Source organism: Pongo abelii, chromosome 9 (genome assembly GCF_028885655.2).
Source record: "Pongo abelii isolate AG06213 chromosome 9, NHGRI_mPonAbe1-v2.0_pri, whole genome shotgun sequence".
Lineage (NCBI taxonomy): Eukaryota > Metazoa > Chordata > Mammalia > Primates > Hominidae > Pongo > Pongo abelii.
Window position 1 is genome coordinate 34,258,083 of NC_071994.2, and position 24,679 is coordinate 34,282,761.

At 37.1% G+C, this 24,679-nt stretch overlaps 1 protein-coding gene across 7 annotated transcripts in view; it reads right to left on the bottom strand.

The window, feature by feature from the left end:
• Nucleotides 1-1,433: 1,433 nt before the first annotated feature.
• Nucleotides 1,434-24,679, bottom strand: part of QSER1 (glutamine and serine rich 1) — an 81,337-nt gene continuing 58,091 nt past the window's right edge. For 3 of the 7 annotated variants that reach the window (XM_024255524.3, XM_063728496.1, XM_054524519.2), the window contains 5 exons: nt 23,490-23,707; nt 15,172-15,309; nt 12,472-12,569; nt 8,157-8,309; nt 5,386-6,462 (listed from right to left, as the gene is read on the bottom strand). In XM_024255524.3, coding sequence (XP_024111292.2) covers nt 6,154-6,462; nt 8,157-8,309; nt 12,472-12,569; nt 15,172-15,309; nt 23,490-23,707 — 916 coding nt within the window. In that variant the 3' untranslated portion in view covers nt 5,386-6,153. The other 4 variants (XM_054524516.2, XM_024255525.3, XM_054524518.2 and 1 more) reach the window with 2 other exon arrangements.

Genomic DNA, 24,679 nt, shown 5'->3' on the forward strand with positions numbered 1-24,679 from the left:
GACAAAGTACAGTAAAACAAACAAAACCAGACAGGCCAGGGGACTGACTCACGCCTGTAATCCCAGCACTTTGGGAGGCTGAGGCGGGCGGATCACTTGAAGCCCGAAGTTTGAGACCAGCCTGGGCAACATGGTGAAACCCTGCCTCTACCAAAAATACAAAAATTAGCCAGGTGTGATGGCTCATACCTAAAATTCCAGCTATTTGGGAGGCTGAGGCTGCAGTGAGCTGAGATCGGGCCACTGCACTCCAGCCTGGGCAACAGAGCAAGGCTCTGTCACAAAAACAAAACAAAAACAGACAGTGACAAAACATTAACAGAGCAGTGTAGTATATGTGCTGTCATTCAGGTTTATATAGATCACTTGAATAATGACTATTTTCTAAAATATTTTGAGGAAAATACTAAAATGAAAATATTAAAATTTCAGCAAACAATGGAGAGTAAAACGGATGTCATAGAACTAAAATTTTTCAGACTTTACTGAGATGATAAATATTTGATACAGATCATTTATTACATTAAATGTTTATTTTCTAACTATATAAAGGCATGAAGATTCAGTGCTTTTACAATCCAAACTACAAGAGAGCAAGCACATTTGACAGTATCTTCACTTGAAATACTTAATATGCTAAAAATATTATATGAAGATTAAGGCAGAATCTTATTCAGAAAATCAACTCACTAGTCCAGTCAGGACACGTTTTTATTTTTTTTAACTTACTCAATAGTTGTATAGAGATGACAGAAATAGCTTGATATTATCAATTACTTCTAGCTATGGACTATTTTCAGATAAACAAAACTAGGAAGATATAAGTTAATAGATTTATACATTAATGGATTTATACCTTTTTTTTTTTTTGATGGAGTCTTGCTCTGTCGCCAGGCAGGAGTGTAGTGATGTGATCTTGGCTCACTGCAACTTCCGACTCCCTGGTTCAAGTGATTCTCCTGCCTCAGCCTCCTGCGTAGCTGGGATTACAGGCACGTGCCACCACGTCCAGCTACTTTTTGTATTTTTAGTAAAGATGGGGTTTCACCATGTTGGCCAGGACAGGCTCGATCTCCTGACCTCATGATCCACCCACCTCGGCCTCCCAAAGTGCTGAGATTACAGGTGTAAGCCACTGCGCCCGCCTGGCAGATTTATAACTCTTTATAGGTGGAAAAGGACTAAAAGAGTTATATCTTAAAACAGAAACTCTTAAATATGGTCTGCCATTGTTAGCTAAGGATGCATAATTCATCAAATACTAACTTAAAATAATCTGAGAAAATAATGGGTGGGCCCTATGCCATTTGTAACTAATAACTGTTTAGTTTGTGTGAGGAATCTGTAACATGATGATTTTGGCTGTATGATACCTGTTTTCAATTCTTAAAAAAACAAAAGAAACAACAACAACAAAACTCCAAACATTCTGATTTTCTTGTTTAAAAAAATTGTTTTCATTTTAATGATCTGAGTTAGTAACAAACAAATGTACAAAATTGTCTTTCACATTTCCATACATTGTGTTATGGACCAAATGAAAACGCTGGACTACAAAGGCAGGTTTCTTTATATCCTTAACTTCAATTATTGTCACTTATAAATAAAGGTGATTTGCTAACACATGCATTTGTGAACACAGATGCCAAAAATTATACATGTAAGTTAATGCACAACCAAGAGTATACACTGTTCATTTGTGCAGTTATGCGTCAAATGCGACTGACACAGAAGCAGTTATCCTGGGATATTTCACTCTATATGAAAAGCATCTTGGAGAAATAGATTGAAATACAGTTTAAAACAAAAGTTGTATTCTACAAATACAATAAAATTTGCAACTTGCATATCTGAAGCAACATTTGAGAAAGCTGCTTCAATAACCCTGCTGTTACATTGGTTTTATAGGTATATCTCCAAAGTCATGGGTTGGGATATAGCTGCTTTAAAGAAAATAAATATGTATATTAAAAGGAAAATTACACTTTAAAAATGTGAGGAAAGCTTTGAAAACAGTCTTAATGCATGAGTCCATCTACATATTTTCAAGTTTTAGAAACAGAAAGAAGTTTAGAATTTTCAAAGTAATCTGAAAACTTTCTAAGCCATTTTAAAATAAGATTTTTTCCCCCATCTTTCCAATGTTTCCTATTTGATAGTGTAATACAGAAATGGGCAGTTTCTAGTGTCAACTTACTGTGCTAATTCATAAGTCATTATACATTTATGACTTAAGAGTTCAAATAAGTGGAAATTGGGTTATAATGAAAATGACAAGGGGGCCCCTTCAGCAGCCACTCATCTGAACTAGTAATAAACACCAACACAAACTGACTTTTTATATTAAATTTTTTTTTAGATCTCTAAAGGTAGGAAAATCCAATCTTTCTTAAAAATACTTTCCTGGGTTGTGGCAACATGTGCTTTACCTCTTTAACTCTACCTAAAACCTACAGTTATTTCTATAGTATAAATTTCAAACTCCCTGGCAAGGAATGTACATGCTAACCAGCTAGGTATTTATAGTCATGCGCCGCATTACAACTTTTCAAAGACAGACCGCGTATTTGACAGTGGTCCCGTAAGATTATAATACCATATTCTTACTGTATGTTTTCTATGTCTAGATGCACAAATACCATTGTGTTACAACTGCCTACAGTATTCAGTACAGTAACATGCTGTACAGGTTTACCACATAGCCTGGGTACGTTGTGGGCTATGCCACCTAGGTTTGTGTAAGTACACTATGATGTTCGCACAACGGAATTGCCTAACAATGCATTTCTCAGAATGTATCCCTGCTGTTATGCAACGCATGACTGTATTTAACTTCATACAAAGCGATAACTCATGGATGGCTGTCATAATAACATTTCCACTTTTCTCTAAGGCCTAAGGTTGACGTCTTTGCCTATGCTCTATGGATCAAATGAGAGAAGATGATGCATCTAAACAACAGGGTCTCTTTGAGGCAGTATCATAGACTTGGCCTCCCATATTATGAAAACCTTTGTTGTACTAAAATGAATAACAACTGCAAGCAGTTTGAGGGCAACTGCAGTGCCAAAGGAAATGGGTTATTTTCTATGGGAAACGTAAGATTTATCTTAAGGAAACATCTTTGTTTGCCACGAGGCATATCATGAAGAAAATGTGGCTAGTGAATTCAAACATCGACTCCAAGAGCTACCTAAATTAAGGTGGCTTTAAAAAATATTTAAATTATCAATGATTTAGGAACGTAAGCTGGAAGAGTAATATAGAGATGTATATTTACAATGCCACATTAGGAAATGTAGTTCCCTACTCTGCACTTTGGAAACGAAAGACATCAATTCTGTCCAGAGTCAATACTATCATATGGCTGCTTCCTACCCTTCTCCACTTGGAGAATTCATTTTATGATGCTCCCGCCGTTGATACTCTGCATCTCTCATATGAGTTAGGCAAAATGAATCTAATAGGCTACTTTTGTTTTCAAAATAAATCACCCAAACAGGTTTTTTAAAACTTTCAAAAATGGAACATTTAACCCTTGAGAGAAACTTCCATTACTGAGTACCTAGTCTAATGGCAAGTGCAGTATTAAGGATTATTGCTTTTAATAAGATAATCATCAGAAATAAATATGTAAGCTTAACTCAAATACTCATTTTTCACCCAATGCTACAATGTTTTATTCTCAAATCAAATCACGTTACCTTCAATTCTTTGCCAGTTTACTGAGGTTTTAAGTATAAAAAGTTGGCCTGTTAACTCAAAAGCAAGACAATAGCAATATCTGCGTGTCTTATTTGGGCATTGAGCAGTAACACTGCTTTCTTGATAGGATTTAAGGCACTAAATGGTGGTAAAATAAACAAAAGGATGATGATTAACTTCTTTAGAATCCTAAAAAAGGAGATAGTTTAGAATGACACTAGTAAATCTTTTTCTCAAACAAATAAGGCATCCTGTTGGCAAACACAAATAAAACACAAGGTCATGTTGAACCTAATACATTCACTGTCTCAGCTAAACTACTTGAAACGCTACCTATCAAACCTAAGAAAGCTACAATAGTGTGTATAAAGGCTGGAAAGGCACCAAAAGGAGAGCTCTACAACTTCCAGTTCTAAGAGTTAAGGAAGCTGTGTTTAACACTGCAAAGAGTCTAATTATCAGTTTTATTCTTCAAAATGTAAATGTAGTTAGATTTTTACCTCAACAAGTTAATCAAGTGCTAATTTAGTAAGAAGTTTATTTTATGAATTAGAAAATTACTGCAGTGTCTAACACAGCCCTATTTATAAAGCTAAACTAATTCTAGTACTGAATGCATATTCTGGATAACACTGAAGCAAATCTGTATGAACAAAAATGGTTACCTCGAGATAGAATTCACAATAGAAATTCAACATATAACTAAGATTTACTGAAAATAACAAAAGGTGTTGTAGAGATATATCAAACATAATTAATAACCACAACGTTTTCCTTGTGAAAAATACAACTATCAGTGAAATAAAATGTACAATTGAAAATTTTCCAAAGGAAAAAACACAGTATAAACGAAAATACTTTTCTTTGCGACAGGGAAAATAGTATGTCATTGTTTTTTTATCACAATATAATTTGACACAAAAAGCAGTCAGAGAATTGCACCAATTCCACATCCAGTTTCCTGAACATGTTAAGAGTAAAAGGAGTCTGTAAAGCAGAATAGTTTCCAAATTTTATAAATTGATGATATTCTTATACAGGATGTCATACCACACCAGACCTCTTTACATAATGTACAGTATTTCTGGTTTTGTGGCCAGATGTGAGTACAAACATATGGTTTCTGCCACTTCTCTGTCATTCTGGTGTTTAGCCGGAGTCAGGAAAAAAAAAATCGTTACTTTGTTATTTCTCTAGCAATAAAGAAAAATTATACTTAGTGCATGCTTCATCATTTGTCAAAAAATGTTTCTGAAAATATAACTCAAGTTACCCAATGGTTTACAAAATAGAAAAATCATTCATTAGGGTAAAAATGTGGTGGGATTTAGGTCCATTTCCAGAGGACTAACTTCCTTCCTAAAGGCAGCACCACTGTCCTTCAGCAGAGGTGGTAATGACAGTTCCATGATGGAAGTGGCCGGCCTGCAGAAGACCACTACTTGACATCTGATTATCTTTGACCACCCCATATCTGCCATTTCATTAGTGCTATAAAAAGATGGGCTGTTTGTGGAAAAGTCAGGAACATTTCTGCTGTACATGATTTAGAAGTTCTCCAAATTTTTCAAAGAGGTCCTCTACCCATTTTACATTTTTCATACAAAGTTGAACAATTTCCTCCTGTCCTAAATCTTCATTTTTTTTCTGCACCGAAGAAATCTAAAAAAAGAAAATCGCCAAATTAGCTTATACTTATCACGTCATATTTAAGTTCAACTACAAGTACTGGTATTTTATTTTTTTCTTAATCCTATCCATGGAGAATGATTATTTCAGCTAAATTTGGGTGAGATCTCATCCTCTCATCTTTGGCTCCAAGGGGGCAGAAAGGAAGGCTAGAAAAAGTACTTCAGACTTTCTCCATTTCTTCCAATTACGTTAAAAGCCAAATGACAAATTTTGGAGTCGATTCTGCATTTTAGAGCATTGTAAAAAGAGTCAACCTATGTTGCATCACCATCTTTGCTTTCTCTTTTGCTATATAAAGGTTAGATTTATGAGCATCTTTCCATACCAGACTACTGTCAAACACATTAGATATAGCCTTGGACCAACTTAACCCTTTTTAATGAAAAGAAGTGATAGTGCTGGTCAAATAAGGTAGTATTGTCTACAACCATTTAGCCTGGCTGTGGAAATTAATGCTTATATCCCATCCATAAGGTGATATTTTGTCATGTATAATCTCTGAACAACTTAAAAGCTACAATTAAATTTTAACTTTCAGTTTTTCATGCCAAGGCACAAAACCCCATTTCTCTGCAATTAAGTGGGATAAGGCCATTCTAAGTAATAGGTAAGGCAGTGAGATGTCAAAGCAGTGACTGAAGTGAATTAAAGCAAGATCATCATACACTGTGAGAGAACAAAATGCAATAAAACATCATTTATTATGGCGATGTAAAGCAAGCACCAACAGCTTCAAAACATTACCAATTATAGCTCCTACAAGAGGTGGTGAGGCTCGGGTAAATCTGAGCACAAAACATAGCAGAGAGACTCAGAACAATAAATCGAGTCATTATTTACAGAATACATAGGCAAAATACATACACACATGTATTTCACAACTCTCTTTAAAACACTCCAAAATACTATGGCTAGAGTCTCCTTAATGTTCTGAAAAACTTTTTTTTTAAGTAAACGAGAAGAAATTACCTCATCCTTACATATCAGATAAACATGGTACTTATAATGATGGAGTGAATGATACAAAGAATACAACTGTATTTTCTCTGGATCGACAGCAAACTCCTATAAAAAGAAAAAAGTTTATAGATACATTTCATGGAGTATCTGAGCTAACAACACTTTGAGGAAAATACTAGATCAAAAGTCTCAATGGCAATGTTGAAAATGACATATATGGGTAGGTATTCAATTGGGTTAATATGGAGAGACTTATTCAAAATAAGAATTTAAATTATATTTTAAAATCTTATTCTTTATCCTGAATATAAATATGCATTATTGAAAAAACTTAAGCATTATAGGAAAATTTAAACAATAAACATATGAGATGATTTATAAAATAAAAGCTCCCTATAATCTCCTGCTTTAGAGCTAAACAAAGCTAATGGCATGTTATATATTTTTTAATGTTTTCCCCCAGGTATAACATGTATGTTAATAACACTAATTTTGTAATGAGAAGGGAATCACACTATACATACTGTCTAGCAACTTTTCTTCTTTCTTCCAACTTGTTTTTTGACCTAACTAAAAATTGGCTATCTTTTCATTTAGTACATATAGCTGTCCCTCCCTATCCTCCCCAAATACAAACTATATGAGGGTAAAGACTTTTAAACAGTTTTCACTGTTGTATCTCTAGTACTTAGAACTGTACTTGGCATACTATAGGCACTCAAAAAAATTTTTCTGAAAAAATGAACAAATCTATCTCTTCTTTATAAAAAGCACATAGTATGACATTAGGTGGCTCTTCATTTATCTAACCTCACACTGGTGGTACATAATTGGATTGCTCTTACAAACAATTGTACGATGAGCAAAGGTATGTATTTTTATGCATTTCTGAATCTGTTTCTACAGAATACTTTTTTTTTTTTTTGAGACAGTGTCTCATTCTGTCACCCAGGCTGGAGTGCAGGGGTGCAATCGCAGCTCACTGCAGTCTCAATTCCCTGGACTCAAGCGATCCTCCCACTCAGCTTCTCAAGTAGCTAGGACTACAGGTGCATGGCACCATGCCTGGCTAATTTTTTTTTTCTCCCCCCAGGGTAGACATGGGGCCTTGCTTTGTTGCCAATACTGGTCTCGAACACCTGGACTCAAGTGATCCTCCTGCCTCAGCCTCCCAAAGTGCTGGGATTATAGGCTTGAGCCATTGTGCTTAGCAAAAATGTTTTTGCTGTGAAGTTGATATGTTGCCAAACTGTTTTCTGAAAAGGTTACAACAATTTATACTATGTTTGAAGATGAACAAATTCCAATTTTAGTGACTTTGCAGATATGAAATAAACATTTCATCTTTTTATGGAATGTGTTGTGCATACTCACTTACCTATGTGCATGCATATACAATTAAAAATATACCTATATTACAAGTAATGCATATGTTAATGAGTTCGAATTAGCCATTTCACAATGTATACACATTTCAAAACATTTTGTACATAATATATGCAATTTAAAAAATGAAAAACTACCTACAAATATATAAACATGAGCATGAGATGATTTCTTCCATATCAGTCAATTTAAGAAATTTGTGAGCACATATTATATGCCTGATACTGTGCTATAGAAAAACAATAAACCACCATGCGTCCCTGTTCCTCAGGCCAGTGATGCTTATTCCTACCTGAAAAACCTTCACACTTAATGACAACATAGTAAAATATTTGCTTGTTTCAATGTTTTAAGTAGGAATTGTATTAACAATTAGAAAAGGTATAGTTACATTAATAATCAGTTACACTTACTTGTGCAGATTTAGTGGTTGTTTTAGAAGTCCTTAGAGTTTTCTTATTATAAGCTTTGCCATTCATTTTGATTTTAGAAATAGCAGTTCCTCCACTCTTTGCTTTAGAGTCTCGAGTAATTATTGTTAGTTCAGGAAAACTTTCCAAAGCATTCTGGAAAACAATGAAGCAAAATAACTGACACCAGAAGAAAACTAACCTAAACTACTTCCAGCTATCTAAAATTTAGAAGTGTGTGTGCACACACAAACACCTATTTGCAGAGAGGTGTGTGTGTACTGATGGGATATGCATACATATACATACACAGGTTGGGGTTTAAACATGGTCATAAGTTCTTTGCAGCTCTTCCTATTGGATATGTAATCTATTTCCCCATCCCTTAAATTTGAGCCAACTCTATGACCTGCTTATTTAAGCAACAGCACACCACACTGGGAACACTGAACAGGGCCAAGAGTTCTTTCTAATAATGTCTCTGGCTTCAAGGCAGGAGAAAGAAAAACATGTATGTTTCACTAAAGCCCTACCACTTAAACCACTGCTTGCCCCCTGAAATGTAGCTGGGCCTTGCTATAAAGAAGTCATCTGCCTCTGGTGAAGATGACGACAGAGGAGAAGCGGCACTGTAGTACTTCTCTGGCTTCACTCTTCTCTTGCTTATTTTGACTGTGAGACAAGTACTTGTAAGATAAGATCCTAAAACAGTGCATGATGGGTTTTTTGACAGTGGTCATGTGGCAAAACCAATTCCACTCCATCCTTTAAAAGCCACTGGTGGCCAGGCATGGTGGCTCATGCCTGTAATCCCAGCACTTTGGGAGGCCAAGGTGGGCGAATTACTTGAGGCCAGGAGTTCGAGACCAGCCTGACCAACATGGCAAAACCTTGTCTCTACTAAAAATACAAAAATTAGCTGGGTGTGGTGGTGCACACCTGTAATCCCAACTACTCAGGAGGCTGAGGTAAGAGAATCGCTTGAACTCGGGAGGCAGAGGTTGTACTGAGCCAATATCATGCCACTGCACTCCAGTCTGGGTGACAGAGAGAGACTCTGTCTCTAAATAAATAAATAAATAAGCCACTGGCCTATTTACGTCCTTACCTACTTGGCAAATCATTCTGCCTGACTGAAAAGCTACAAACAATAACTGAATGATACTTGTGGCAACATTTAACTAGTTTGATTATGACTTTATAAAAATTAAATTGAGCTCCTACCATCATTTATTATTTTGACACTAAAAATGTTGAAGTCCTCCTATTATACTTATGATTCAGAATGCAGTCCTCATTCGATAAGCGCAAGTGTTTTATAAACAGTTACAACCTTTAAGGCCACTCTTCTCCAAACTCATCTATTGTTTCCAAGCACCTGGTATTGGGGCCCTGAAAACGGTACCGGTTTTTTTTTTTTTTTTTTGAGATGGAGTCTCGTGCTGTCATCCAGGCTAGAGTGCAGTCGCGTGATCTCGGCTCACTGCAAGCTCCGCCTCCTGGGTTCACGCCATTCTCCTGCCTCAGCCTCCTGAGTAGCTGGGACTACAGGTGTCCGCCACCAAGCCCGGCTAATTTTTTGTATTTTTAGTAGAGACGGGGTTTCTTCTTGTTAGCCAGGATGGTCTCGATCTCCTGACCTTGTGATCCACCCACCTCGGCCTCCCAAAGTGCTAGGATTACAGGCATGAGCCACCGTGCCAGTCCCGAAAACGGTACCTTTTTAAAAACAGGCAACCTAAATTTTTCTTAGTATAAGTGTAGAAGGGCACTAAATTTCATTTGATAGAAACAATAACACTTTTGGCATTTTCTACCAGTGAGCTACCATCACGTTCTAGCTTTGTTCCTTTCTCAGATTATTTGTGCACTTACCATGTACTCTGGTGTTTTCCATTTAAAACATGCACCTTGACAATTTTTGGATCCAGAATTACTATTTGCAACAAATAGAATTTAAAGTCTAAAGATTCTAAATTTGGAAACAACACACACTAAGTCAGTGGAGATGAAAGAAGAAAATTTAAATCTTTCCAATGACCACAAGATGCTTAAGATGATCTGAAGTACACAGATTTCAGAAAAAGGCAGAACATCATTACCTTGAAAAAGCTTCAGGACTCCTAACATCACCAAGATCAACATAGGAAAGCACACGAATTATTTCTAAAGAACAGAAAAATCTTTCTTTCTCTACTATTTGTAATATTTTACTTCATATCAGTCTAACTCTTAATATTATATAATTTGGCTTTGAAATGCAAATTGCAAAGGCTGGGCATGGATTACACCTGTAATCCCAGCACTTTGGGAGGCGGAAGCGGGCAGATCACTTGAGGTCAGGAGTTCAAGACCGGCCTGGCCAACATGGTGAAATCCCGTCTCTACTAAAAATACAAAAATTAGCCAGGCCATCCCAGCCACTCCGGAGACTAAGGCAGGAGAGGAGGAGGTTGCAGTGGGAGGAGATACGTCACTGCACTCCAGTGTAGGAGACAGAGTAAGACTCTGTCTCAAAAAAAAAAAAGAAATGCAAATTGCTTTATATGACAATTATCAAAATTAATAACTAATAACAGAATTAGAAATCTTGTTAGAGAACTGGTTTGACGTTTCAACAGTGATTAGCCAAACCTAGTAATTTTTAAGATTTAGTAAATCTTTAGAAAACACCTATCTAAAAATGTTCCCTTGTCTCCACAAAATATAGTATTTCACAAAAGAATATTTCATTTATTTGAAGGCAGCAATTAAGTAGAAAACACTGGGCTAGGGCCGGGTGCCGTGGCTCATGCCTATAATCCCAGCACTTTGGGAGGCCGAAGCAGGCGGATCACTTGAAGTCAGGAGTTCGAGACCAGCCTGACCAACATGGTGAAACCCCGTCTCTACTGAAAACACAAAAATTAGCCAGATGTGGTGGTGCATGCTTGTGGACCCAGCTACTTGGGAGGCCGAGGCAGGAGAATCTCTTGAACTCAGGAGGTGGAGATGGCAGTGGGCTGAGATCACACCACTAGACTCCAGCCTCGGCGAAAGAACAAGACTCCATCTCAAAAACAAAAACAAACAAAAACTGGACTAGGAGTCAGGAGACCAAATTCTTAGTACTGGATTTCTTACTAGCTTCTAAATTTTTTTTCCTCCTGCGAATACATGGCAGTGAAGAATACATGACTACTATGACAGTTTTGTGTCATTTAATTTTGAATGCAATCTAATGGCCTCAGTTTTCACCTAATTGAAATGAAGTCAATACTCACTTTTACATGGAGTTCACATAAAATAGGGATGTGAACAAGCTATACAAATGTATAATACTGTTACCATCAATTAAAAAATGTTCCCCAAGGTAGATATAACCAAATGATTCTCGATGTGATATTATACTTTGAATAAGAAAGGCTATGGAGTAATCATTCTGTGATTCTCTCCCATGTGCACGTTAATAAATTTGCGTGCCTTTTCTCCAACTGAAATAAAAAGCTTGGCCAGGTGCAGTGGCTCACGCCTGTAATCCCAACACTTTGGGAGGCCAAGGTGGGCGGATCATCTGAGGTCAGGAGTTCGAGACCAGACTGGCCAACATGGTGAAATCCTGTCTCTACTAAAAATACCAAAATTAGCTGGGCATGGTGGTGGACACCTGTAGTCCCAGCTACTCAGGAGGCTGAGGCACAAGAACTGCTTGAACTCAGGAGGCAGAGGCTGCAGCAAGCCAAGGTTGTGCCACTGCAATGTAGCCTGGATGACAGAGCGAGACTCTGTCTCAAAAAAAAAAAAAAGAAAAAAAGCCAGAAAGTTTTAAACTACTAAGTTAGCTTCTATGAAAAATTATCTGAGTTGAGTTGAGATTAGCTTTTTCTATATTTCTGATAACACCAAAACCAACTTACATTGCCAAGATATATTAACAGATAGAATTATATACATTTCCTACCCTTATAAAAATCAGCGTTTCCTCTGATATTGAATAAATGAGGCAAGTAAGGTGAATTTTGATAACTGTGCTAAGGAAAAGCTAATTTTAATTACAGACAAAACGTAAAAATTTTGAAAAGCGTTAAAAGAACATTTGGAAATTATTTTATAGAAGATATCACAGATAACTATAAATGCCTAAAAAATAAATTTAAGTGGAGAAAAGCAAGTGATTAACACTAAGAAGACAAACTAAATGGACTTACAATGAATAAAAGCCAAATTTTCATTAGGTGAAAAATGTTGTAAGTGAATAATTTTCATAAATTTCCTTCCTATTATACTTAAGACTATGATTGCCATTGCGTTTTGCTAGTAAGTCATCAGAAGGAAATACCTTGAATGATTGATCCAAATGAAGATTCAAAAGAAGTCTCTTTCGGTTATCATTTAGCATGCCATCTATTTTTTTCATATGAGGTAAAAGTAGTTCATCTGAAACAACATTATAATTTAACAGGATAAACTATCAATAAATATTTTTGAAAAAAATCCAACTTTTTCTCAAAACACTTATGTATTAAAATACACTAAATTCATTGGCATATGTAAAATACTGATTGCAAAAAATTGGACATGAAGCTTTCTGAACAAAGGTTAACTTGAAAAGTAGGTTTATAGTAGCAAGTGAGAAAGAGGCAGCTCAGTATGACGATGGGATGAGCACTACATGAGGATCCAAAATTCTAAGTTTTAGCTGAACTACAACTGCTGGATAAACTAGAACTGGATTTTAACTGAATAGAACTGATATGTGGCAGCTATGGGACGAATAGGCAAACTGCCTAATTCCTCCAGACCTCATTTACCCTCTAACAATCTGAACAATTACAAAATACAAACTGATCTAACAAAACACTGAGTATGACCAAGGGATATTAAGTCACTTTAATTTGAAGCAAAGAAAAAGTAGGGGAAGAAAAATGATCAAAACCTAGTACCAAAAATATGAATCAAAATAGTTATTTTAGAAAAAGAGGGGAGAGTAAAATTATGACAAAGATTCCTATTCAAAGCTTTTGGCTTTCAATGTCACCACTCTGAACTTTAAGCTCCATTAAGAAAAGCACTTTTAGAATATAATTAGTTTTGATGTAGCATTAAACATTTTAGATTATTAGACTCTTAATTTACCAGCATAGTAATTTATTATATTTTATAATACTAACTGCCTCTAATAACCTTTCTGAAAAAAAAAAAAAACCCAGAATCCAGGTTACAAGTTTCACAGCTAAGTAAAATGATTGTTTACATAGTCTTTCTATTAGTGATTCAATCTGTTCTAATACTGTATTTACATTCTACAAAAACAAGTTTTAAACATTTGTGATTTAAAAATAATAACCTTAAAAAATTTTCTCCCCTTAGAGAAAAATCAGAAAACACTGATAAGCAATTTTAAAAAATCTTTCAAAATACAACTATACAGAAATGACTACTACAAAGAGAAGCATATTTTATGATGCAAGGAATATAACATTTAATAGCAAAAGTGCTGACCTGGGATTAACTGAGTTTTAATCATGGTTCTTCAACCTCTAACTTGTTCTCTAACTTTAATCTCTTTTGAAGTTTAGTTTACAAAATAAATGTTTCAGACTAGGTAATATCTAAAGTCCCTTCCATCTCCACATTACTTGAAAATGACTGATATACAGGTTACTGTCTCTGATCAGGTGGTAAGAAAAGCACTAGACCAGAAATTAGAAGACTTTTTAATTTTAATCCTTTCTCTGCCAGTTTCAAGTTTGTGGGCCCTTAAGCAAGTCACTTAACCTCTCTGAACCTGTCTTAATCCACAAAATGGCTGTCTAAGTTGTTTTAAGGTTAAACTAGAATATATATCTAAGTATGTGAACATAATAAAACAGTGTATAGTCATGCACTGCATAATGACATTTTTGGCAATGACAGACCACATACACAATGGTGGTTCCATAAGACTATAATGCAATATTCTTATTGTACCTTTTATTTTCTTCTTTAAAAAAAACTTTTTAAAAATTTCAGTAGCTTTAGGGGTACAGGTGGTTTGGGTTACATGGATGAGCTATATAGTGGTGAAGTCTGGGATTTTAGTGCATCCATCACCCAAGTAGTGTACATTGTACCCCATAGGTAGTTTTTCATCCCTTACCCCTTTCTCACCCTCTCCCCTTCTGAGTCTCCAATGTCCATTATACCACGCTGCCTTTGTGTACCTATAGCTTAGCTCCCACTTATAAGTGAGAACATGTGATATTTGGTTCTCCATTCCTGAGTTACTTCAGTTAGAATAATGACCTCCAGTTCCACCCAAGTTGCTGCAAAAGACATTATTTTGCTCTTTTTTATGGCTGAATAGTATTCACTATATTTTCTTTATTCACTCATCGGCTGATAGGCACTTTCCATATCTTTACAGTTGTGAACTGTGCTGCAATAAACATACATGTGCAGGTGTCTCTTGGGTATTATTTATTTTCCTTTATGTAGATACTCAGTACTGGGACTGCTGGTGAGAATGTAAATTAGTACAACTGCTATGGAAAACAGTATGGAGATTTCTCAAATAACTAAAAGGAATAATATTAATTGGTATAACCCAGTGCGTTTACTGGTTTAATACTAATTTTAATTGATTAGAAAATAATTGCTATGATGTATCTTTTACAGAAGATACAAGTATATGATTTTAATCTTTATGCCATTTTTATCTGGTTCATCTTTCCAATTATTGGAAAATAAAATATACTGACAGACCTTCCATGTAATAGTAACACTTAGTAAACTATTTATGAGGATGATTAGATTCTAGAATTGGAAGAAACTGGTTAGAAGCTATACAATTTTCCCATGAGTAGAAAGCAATAAAAGTTCAAAAATTCAGAGAATGCATGAAAAGATATGATCATTTTATGGAATTAAGATGCTATATATTTAACTGACAATTTATAGGTATATATTACACAAGTCACATATAAACATATAACAGACAAGATTTCTTTTTTTAATTCCAGCAAGTACTACCAAGAAAGTACTACTTAGAAGACTGTACCATTGCTCTTCTCTAAGGCTTGCATTGTGTCAGGGTCCAAGGCAATGCTAACAAGCAATTCCATGTAGCTCTTAAAGGTTTCCTTCATTGCTCTTGTGTTCAAAAAGCGAGTGACAAAGGGAGCGGGAGGATCAAATTCTGGGAGGGAGAAAGGGTTAAATATTAAATTTTCCTTCCTGACAATTTTAAAAACACTTTTCTCTATAACAAGACCCTAGAAGCAGATTGCAGATACAATTTCTTCAAATTCAAGACTTTCTCACCTTACCTTTAAAAGGTCTGAGGTTCTCAAAGCTGGTTTGCACATCACAATGACTGCAGAGCTTTGTTAACAATAGAATGAAAACCAGATTGCTGGACTTCCTAAAACAGAATCTTTGGTAGTGGTGATGGTCGCGGTAGTGGTGATGAAGCTTAAGTATTATGCTCTTAAAAAGCTTCCTAGGTGATTCTTGTGTGTGTGTGTGTGTGTGTGTGTGTTTGAGACAGTTTCACTCTTGTTGCCCAGGCTGGAGTACAATGGCGCTGTCTTGGCTCACTGCAACCTCCGCCTCCCAGGTTCAAGCAATTCTCCTGCCTTAACCTCCCGAGTAGCTGGGATTATAGGTACACACCACCATGCCTGGCTAATTTTTTTGTATTTTTAGTAGAGAGGAGGTTTCACCATGTTGGCCAGGCTGGTCTTGAACTCCTGACCTCAGGTAATCCGCCCGCCTCAGCCTCCCAAAGTGTTGGGATTACAGGCGTGAGCCACCACACCCGGCCCTTCCTAGGTGATTCTGAAGCCCAACACCAGAAAAAGTAGACTGGGTAAGAAACTATTTGTCTTCTGCTGGATACCACCACAGACATCTGCTGCCAGGTGGTGCTACTCTAGTCTTGATGGTTTCTCTATGTTTAGTAGTAAAGAAATCGTATGACATCCAATGTGTGAGTAATACATAGATTTCCTTTTTATTCCTAGACATAAATTACTATAAAATTCTTGCCTAGGATGTATTAAAAATTTTTAAAGTATGGCAGGTGCAGTGGCACGTGCCTGTAATCCCAACACTTTGGGAGGCCAAGGTGGGAGGACTGCTTGAGCCCAGGAATTTGAGACCAGCTTGGGCAACATAGTGGGACATCGTTTCAATTAAAAAAAAAAAAAAATTAGCCACGTGTGGTGGCATGTACCAGTATTCCCAGCTACTCAAGAGGCTGAGGCGGGAGGATTGCTTGAGTCCCGGAGGTTGAGACTGCAGAGAACTGTGACTGTGCCACTGCACTCAAGCATGGGAAACAGAGTAAAGACCCTGTCTCATAAAGAAAAAGAAAAAAAGAAAATAATCATTTTAATGTAAACACAGCCTGTGCACAGAGAAAATTTCATTCAAATCCAATGGGAAGAAGTATGACATTAACTTGTTGGGTGCAGTGGTGCACACTTGTAGTCCCAGCTACTTGGGAGGGTGAGGTGTGAGGATTGTTTGAGCCTGGGAGTTCAAGACCAGCCTGGTCAATATAGCAAGACTCTATCCAAAAAAAAAAAGTTTGTTTCAATTTTGACTTTTTGTATTCAAATATATAATCAAGTCACACCCTTAAATAGCAGTTTTTAAAATATTTTTAATGTTGTGGGTATATAGTGTGTGTTTATGTGTGTGTGTGTGTGTGTGTGTATATATATTTTTATTTTATTTTATTTTATTTTTTCTTAGAGATAGGGTTTCACTGTGTTGCCCAGGCCGGTCTTGAACTCTCAGCCTCAAGTGATCCTCCTGTCTCAGCCTCTGAAAGTGCTGAGATTAGCTGTAAGCCACCGTGCCTGGCCTATAGTAGGTGTATGTATTTTAAACAGCAGCTGTTAAAGTACAGTCCATGGACCCCAGGGGGGACCCTGAGACCCTTTTGGTGGTCTCTGATATCAAAACTGTTTTCATGATAATATTAAGATACTATGTACTTTCTTCACTGCATTGCCATTTGCAAAACTACCACTGGGTAAAATTGATGGTGCCTTACCACGAATCAAGGCAATGACAACAAACTGTACTAACAGTAATATACTTTGCATGAGTTTGTCATGTCACTACCACGTATTCGGAGGGGGAAAAAGTTTCACTTAGGAATAGTCCTAGGGGCTGGGCATGGTGGCTCACACCTGTAATACCAGCACTTTGGGAGGCCAGAGTGGGAAGATCGCTTGAGGTCAGGAGTTCAAGACCAGCCCAGGCAATATAGTGAGATCCTGTCTCTATAAAAAAAAATTTTAAGTTAGCTAGGTGTGGTGGCATGCACCTGTAGTACTAGCTGCTTGGGAGCCTGAGGTAGGAGGATTGTTTGAGCCCAGGAGTTCAAGGCTGCAGTGAGCTAAAAAGGTGCCACTCTACTCCTGCTGGTGATTGAATAAGACTCCATCTCTTAATTAACAACCAGAATAGTCTTAGGGCCGGGTGCGGTGACTCATGCCTATAATCCCAGCACTCTGGAAGGCTGAAGCAGGACAATGGCTTGAGGCCAGGAGTTTAAAACTAGCCTAGGCAACATAGTAAGACCCAGTCTCTACAAAAAACTTTAAAATTAGCTGGGCATGGTGGTGCATACCTGTAGTCAGTCCTAGCTACTTGGGGACCGAGGTGAGAAGATTGCTTGTGCCAGAAGTTTAAGGTTACAGTGAATTATGATTGCACCATGCACTCCAGCCTAGGTGACAGAGTTAGACCTGTCTCTAAATATACAAAATTTAAAAAGAGCCTGGGCAAGGCCGGATGCGGTGGCTCATGCATGTAATCCCAGCATTTTGGGAGGCCGAGGCGGGTGGATCACGAAGTCAAGCATTCAAGACCAGCCTGACCAACATAGTGAAACCCCATCTCTACTAAAAATACAAAAAATTAGCCAGGCATGATGGTGGGCGCCTGTAATCCCAGCTACTTGGGAGGCTGAGGCAGGAGAATCGCTTGAACCTGGGAGGCGGTGCAGTGAGCCGAGATCGCGCCACTGCACTCCAGCCTGGATGATAGTGTGAGACTCCGTCTCAAACAAACAAACAAACAAACAGAGCCTGGGAAACATGGAAAAACCTTGTCTCTACTAAAAAATACAAAAAATTAGCGCCTGTAGTCCCAGATACCCAGGAGGCTGAGGTGAGAGGATCACCTGAGCCTGGGATATTGAGGTTGCAGTGAGCCTTGATTGTACCACTGCACTCCAGCCTGGGTGACAGAGTGAGACCTTGTCTCAAAAAAAGATAAAATAAAAAATAATAGTCCTTGATGAAGAAGTAAAAATTATTAATTTTATGAAATTTCTACTCTTGAATATCAGATGTCTTTTTAATATTCTGTGTGATGAAATAACAGGTGCACATAAAGCACTTCTGCATAAGTATAATGGGTATGACCAGGAGGAGCACCCATACAGTTGTGTGAGTTACAAGATAAACTAGCTATTCTTTCCCCCAAGAAAACACCATTTTTATTTGAAAGAATGACTGACAGATACACTATGCCTATCCAGACTTGGGTATTTGGCAGACCTTAATTTATTCTTAAAAATAAATTAAGAGAATCTGCTCATTCAAGGAAAACAACTGACAGTATTTGTTGCCAATGATAAAATTTGAGATTTCAAGTGAAAATTAGAATTCTGGACATCTTCTATCCCCACTGTGAGTTTCAGCTTCTCAATTTGTAAAGACTTCATTAATGAGATCATTCATAGAATTGATGAGTACTATTTCTTGATAGTGTAAAATGAAATATCTGACCTTAAGAGCCAGAACCATAAAACTCTTAGAAGAAAATGTAGGAGTAAATATGTCCTTGGATTTGTCAATGGATTCTATGTGAACAAAAGCTGAGTAACAAAAGAAAAAATAAGTAAACTGGGCTTCATCCAAATTTAAAACTTTTGTGCATCAAAGGATATTATCAAGAAAGTGAAAAAGACAACCTAGAAAATGGGAGGAAACATTTTCAAATTATGTATCTGATTAAGGGTTTAATATCCAGAATATATTTAAAAACTCCTACAACTTAACAACAAAAAAACAAATATCTCAGTTTAAAATGGGCAATGGATCTGAACAGACATTTCTCCAAAGAAGATATACAATAAGAACATGGAAAAAATGCTCAGGACATGGAAAAAATGCTCAACATCATTAGTCACTAGAAAAATTCAAATTGAAACCACAATGAGATACCACTTCACACTTGCTAGGATGACTTTAAAAAGATGCACACACAAACAGAAAATAACAAGTGTTAGCAAAGGATGTGGAAAAATTGGAACCGTCATGCTTTCCTGGTGGGAATATAAAATGGTGTAACCATGTGGAAAACAGTTTGATGGTTCCTCTAAAGGCTAAACATAGGATTATTATGTGACAATAGTAACAATTCTGCTTCAGGTATATGCCTCCAAAATTGAAAATAGGAACTTAGATACTTGTATGCCAATGTTCATTACACCAATTATTCAGTTAGCCAAAAGGAGCAAATAACCCAAATACCATCAATAAAATGTGGTATAAACATACAATGGAATATTACTTAGCCATAAAAAGGAATGAAGTTATGATATATGCTTTTACATGGATGAACCTAGAAAACATTTTGCTAAGTGAAAGAAGCCAGACACAAAAGGAAAAATATTGTATAATTCCACCTATATGAGATATTTAGAACGGGCAAAATCACAAATACAAAAAATAGGTTAGAGGTTACCAGTAGCTAGAGGAAAAACAGATTAGAGGTTATCAGTAGCTGGAGGAAAAAGAGAATAAGTAGTTGTTGCTTAATGGTTACAGTTTCTGTTTGGGATGATAAAAGTTTTGGAAATAGAGGTGAGGGTTATACAACAGTGTGAATGTAAATAATGCTAATAAATTGTACACTTAAAAATGGTTAAAAAGGCAAATTTATATTTAACCACAGTGTTTTAAAGTGTGAAAAAAATTAATTATTGGAAGATCTATATCACTGAGCTAACTAATATGTTCACATGACCAATGAACGTTATAAAACCATGCGTGGATGAGAGATATGTAAAGTTAAGACAAACCAATAGATTTTAATGTAATAGCATGAAAACTCAAGAAACTACTACTTGTCAGTATCAGGAGTATCTATAAGTATCTGAGAAGGCAACTGAAATCCTCCTCCTTTTCCTAACTACATACAGGAGGAGTATTTCCATTGCTTTCTCAGTTAAGTACGGATATTCTTGATACTTTAGCCAAAATAACATATAATAACAAACTGAATGTAGAAGCAGATAAGCAGTCATCTCACTAAATACTGTTAGTTTTGAAAAGTATAGTTGTTTTAAAAAAAAACACCTCACATAAATAAGTAATGGGTTCATTTTAAATAAATATTTTAAAACTTTGAATTGGTATTTAGTAAATATCAATAGATTTAGCACACATAAACCAAAGAATCTGGAATCCTCAATGTGTTTGAAGATTCCATTGGAGTCCTGAAACAAAGAGTCTGAAAATCACCAGCCTATGAATATATGTTTATTATCAATATTTGACTTCTTAAGAGAACTAAATACATTCTTTAGCCTGAGAATGTAAAGCAAGGAATAAAAAAGGCCTAAGAATGTTTGCTTAACTATTAGTGACACCTAGTGGTCACTCAAATTACCAAGGGAAGAAAATGTTATCTTGTCATTTGAAGAAACTATAACTGAGAGCAAATTCAGAACCAAATGTTTTGATTCTAAGCAGTAGGCAAGACTGTTAACTGCAAAAATTATGTCTAATGCCTTCTATGCATATTCAAGGCACTGAATTTCCTTACATATTCTGATGTATATATTTCTTTTCTTTTTCTGTTTTCTTTTTTTTGAGATGGAGTTTCGCTCTTGTTGCCCAAGGCTAGAGTGCAATAGCGCAATCTTGGCTTACTGAAACCTTCGCCTCCTGGGTTCAAGTGATTCTCCTGCCTCAGCCTCCTGAGTAGCTGGGATTACAGGTGCCTGCCACCACACCTGGCTAATTTTTTGTATTTTTAGTAGAGACAGGGTTTCACCGTGTTGGCCAGTCTGGTCTCGAACTCCTGACATCAGGCGATCCACCCTCCTCAGCTTCCCAAAGTGCTGGGATTGCAGGCATGAGCCACCATGCCCAGCCTGATGTATATATTTCTAAACAACCATTTACAAATAGCTTTATTTTTTATTATTTTTTTTTAAGCGATGGGGTCTCGCTATGTTGTCTAGGTTGGCCTTGAACTCCTGGGATCAAGCAATCCTTTCTCCTGAGCCTCCCAAGTAGCTGGGAGTATAGATGTGCACCACTGCACTTGCCCACAAATAGCATTTAAAAACAGTACATTTAGACTGGGCACAGTGGCTTATGCCTATAATCCCAGCACTTTGGGAGGCCAAAGTGGGAGGATTGCTTGAGCCCAGGAGTTTGAGATCGGCCTGGGCAACACAGTGAGACCCTGCGTCTACAAAGATAAAAATTTAAAAATTAGCTGGGTGTGGTGGTGCCCACCTGTAGTCCCAGCTACTCAGGAGGCTGAGGTGGGAGGATAACTTGAGCCTGGGAGGTCGAGGCTACAGTGAGTCATGAGCGCACCACTGCAGTCCAGCCTAGACAACAGAGTAGACCTTGACTCAAAAAATAAAAAAATAAAAAATAAAAACAGTAAATTTAAAGTACACTTCAGCACTGAAGAATTCTTTTTTATTATGGTTCTATTTCTAATCAGATAATTTCTAAGATAATCTCTCAAGCAATGATACTTGTAATGTCAGAAACCATCCTGGACATCAACTTTAACCATAGCCCCAACAACTAATTCACCATTCAAGTTCTGCCAAGATTACATCCTGAATATCTCAAAACTGTCCCCTCATCTCCATCCCTGCTGCCACTACTTAGGTTCAGACTCAATTTATGCCTGAATTATGTCTTGTAATTCAAATTCAAATTTTACCATATTGTTTCCCCTTTATAAATCCCTCTAAGGACTTTCATTTGTTTACAGGATCACAAGCTTCTTAGCTTTATTATGGCATACAAGGTCTTTCATCATCCCTTCCTCTTTTCTTATATTCAATTTTATGTTCTAGAAAAATAGGAGCCAGCAACCTTTTTCTGTAAAGGGCTATAGGTAAATATTTTAGATTTTGTCATATGGTCTCTGTAGAACTACTCAAATCTGCCACTGTAGTGGGAAAGCAACTGTATGGAAATAAGCAAATGAATCTATGCGGCTGTGTTCCAATAAAACTATAAAAACAGGCTGAGGGTCAGATTCAGTCTGCAAGGCATTTGGCAACCTCTGTACTAGACTACTAAACCACCTGAAATTTCTTACATATCTTGCACACCATGCTTTGTGTGCTGGTATATTCTTATGTATTACAACTATCTCAGTTTTAATTTCTCATATAGTAAATATCAATAGATACACTTACGTAAATGCATTTTAGGATCCTCAATAATTTTTAAGAATGTAAAATGGTTCTAAGGTCAAGAAGTTTGATAACAGATTATTTCAACCTTTACATTTTATAAAAAAGAAAACTAAGAGAGGATATCCTTAGTCATAGGTACATGATTAGCTAGTGGCAGATATATAGTAGTATGCATTTATTAAATAATGTAGTGGTATATGTTATTAAATATATTACTATATTATAATTTGAGTGCCTCTTTCCTAGGCTTAGTTATTTTTTTCTTCTAGCATAAACTTAGACTCAAATGTTTATGCTAGGTGGGGCGCAGTGGCTCATGCCCGTAATCCCAGCACTTTGGGAGGCTAAGGCAGGAGGACTGCTTAAGCCCAGGAGTTTGAGACCATCCTGGGTGACAAAGCAAGAGCCCATCTCTTAAAAAGAAACATTAGCTGGGCATGGTGGTGCACACCTATAGTCCCAGCTACTTTGGAGGCTGAGGTAAGAGAGTCACGAGCCCAGGTGTTCGAGGCTGCAGTGAGCTAGGATCATGCCATTGCACTTCAGCCTGGGCGACAGAATGAAACCTTGTCTCAAAAAAAAAAAAAGTTTAGAACTAGATGATTGTTAGTAATCATCTGATCTAAACTCCATCTTATCCAGAGTTGAGATAACTGGCATTACTAAGGTAAGTTCTGCCTTTTCTATTTATAAGGCTGCATGTGTGGGCCAACTGTGCTTCAGTTGGTATGTTCAGGGAATGTGAACTTACTTTCATAAAAACCTAAACAGAATTTATTAGGTAGATAAATTCCCTGAAAAGTAAATACATTTTGAATTGTCAGCATCCTGCTCCTCACCACTCATGTAGATAATCTAAAGTTATCAGGGTAGCCATTTCACGGAAAACTCACCCTCATCATCACTACTACTAGTATGGATCTCAGGAGATGAGTCAGATTGGGATGATGAAAATTCTTCTTTCCATTTTTTCCGTTTCTTTGGTGGTGGCTCAGCCTTTACTTTTGGCTGTTTAACTTTGGGTTTCACGGAAGGGGCTTTTGTAGTTGTAGTTTTTGATGCTAGAGGATCAGAAGTTTTACTGCTACTACTTGGCTTAGCTTGAACAGTTCTGCAATGTTATAAACAAACTTCATTAACACACTGAAATCTTGTTAAACTAAAATAAAATAGAAAAATAAAAGAGACTCACAGGAGAAGATTATCTAATTACTCTCACCAATACCTTCAAAATATACAGTCCAAGTCCTATACATCTCAATGGTGATTCCCATAAAATTTTCTTAAAATACATTCTTTTCACCAGAAGCATTCAATCTTCAGTTATTAAGGGACTTTAAGTTCAGTCCTTATTTCTACTTCTTCATTGCCCTCCTTGATTTATGGACTTATTTCCCAGAGGCTATGAGGCTGTACAACAGATGATCAGTGGACTTAGGAAGGTAATGAATGTTATAACCGTAATTGCCATATCTAGCTCTGACCCTAAGAAACTCTCACAGGCTCTGGTGGTGTCAGGTTTTGATGTAGAAACCCAAATGCGGCGCGGTGGCTCATGCCTGTAATCCTAGCACTTTGGGAGGCCGAGGTGGGTGGATCACCTGAGGTCAGGAGTTCGAGACCAGCCTGGCCAACATAGTGAAACCCCATCTCTACTAAAATTACAAAACCAGCTGGGAGTGGTGGCACGCGCCTGTAGTCCCAGCTACTTGGGAGGCTGAGGCAGGAGAATCACTTGAACCCAGGAGGTGGAGGTTGCAGTGAGCCAAGATCACACCACTGCACCCCAGCCTGAGTGACACAGCAAGACTCTCTCTCAAAAAAAAAAAAAAAGAAAAAAAAAAAAGAAAAACCCAAATGCATCTGTCCTAGAGTCCCTCAAGATTTGCTCCATGTCAGCTGGGTGTGGTGGCTCATGCCTGTAATCCCAGCATTTTGGGAGGCTGAGGCAGGCAAACTGCTTGAGCCCAAGAGTTCAAGACCAGCCTGAGCAACATGGTAAAATCCCATCCCTATAAAAATTAGCTGGGCACAGTGGTGCGCACCTGTAGTCCCAGCTACTTGGGAGGTTGAGGCAGGAGGA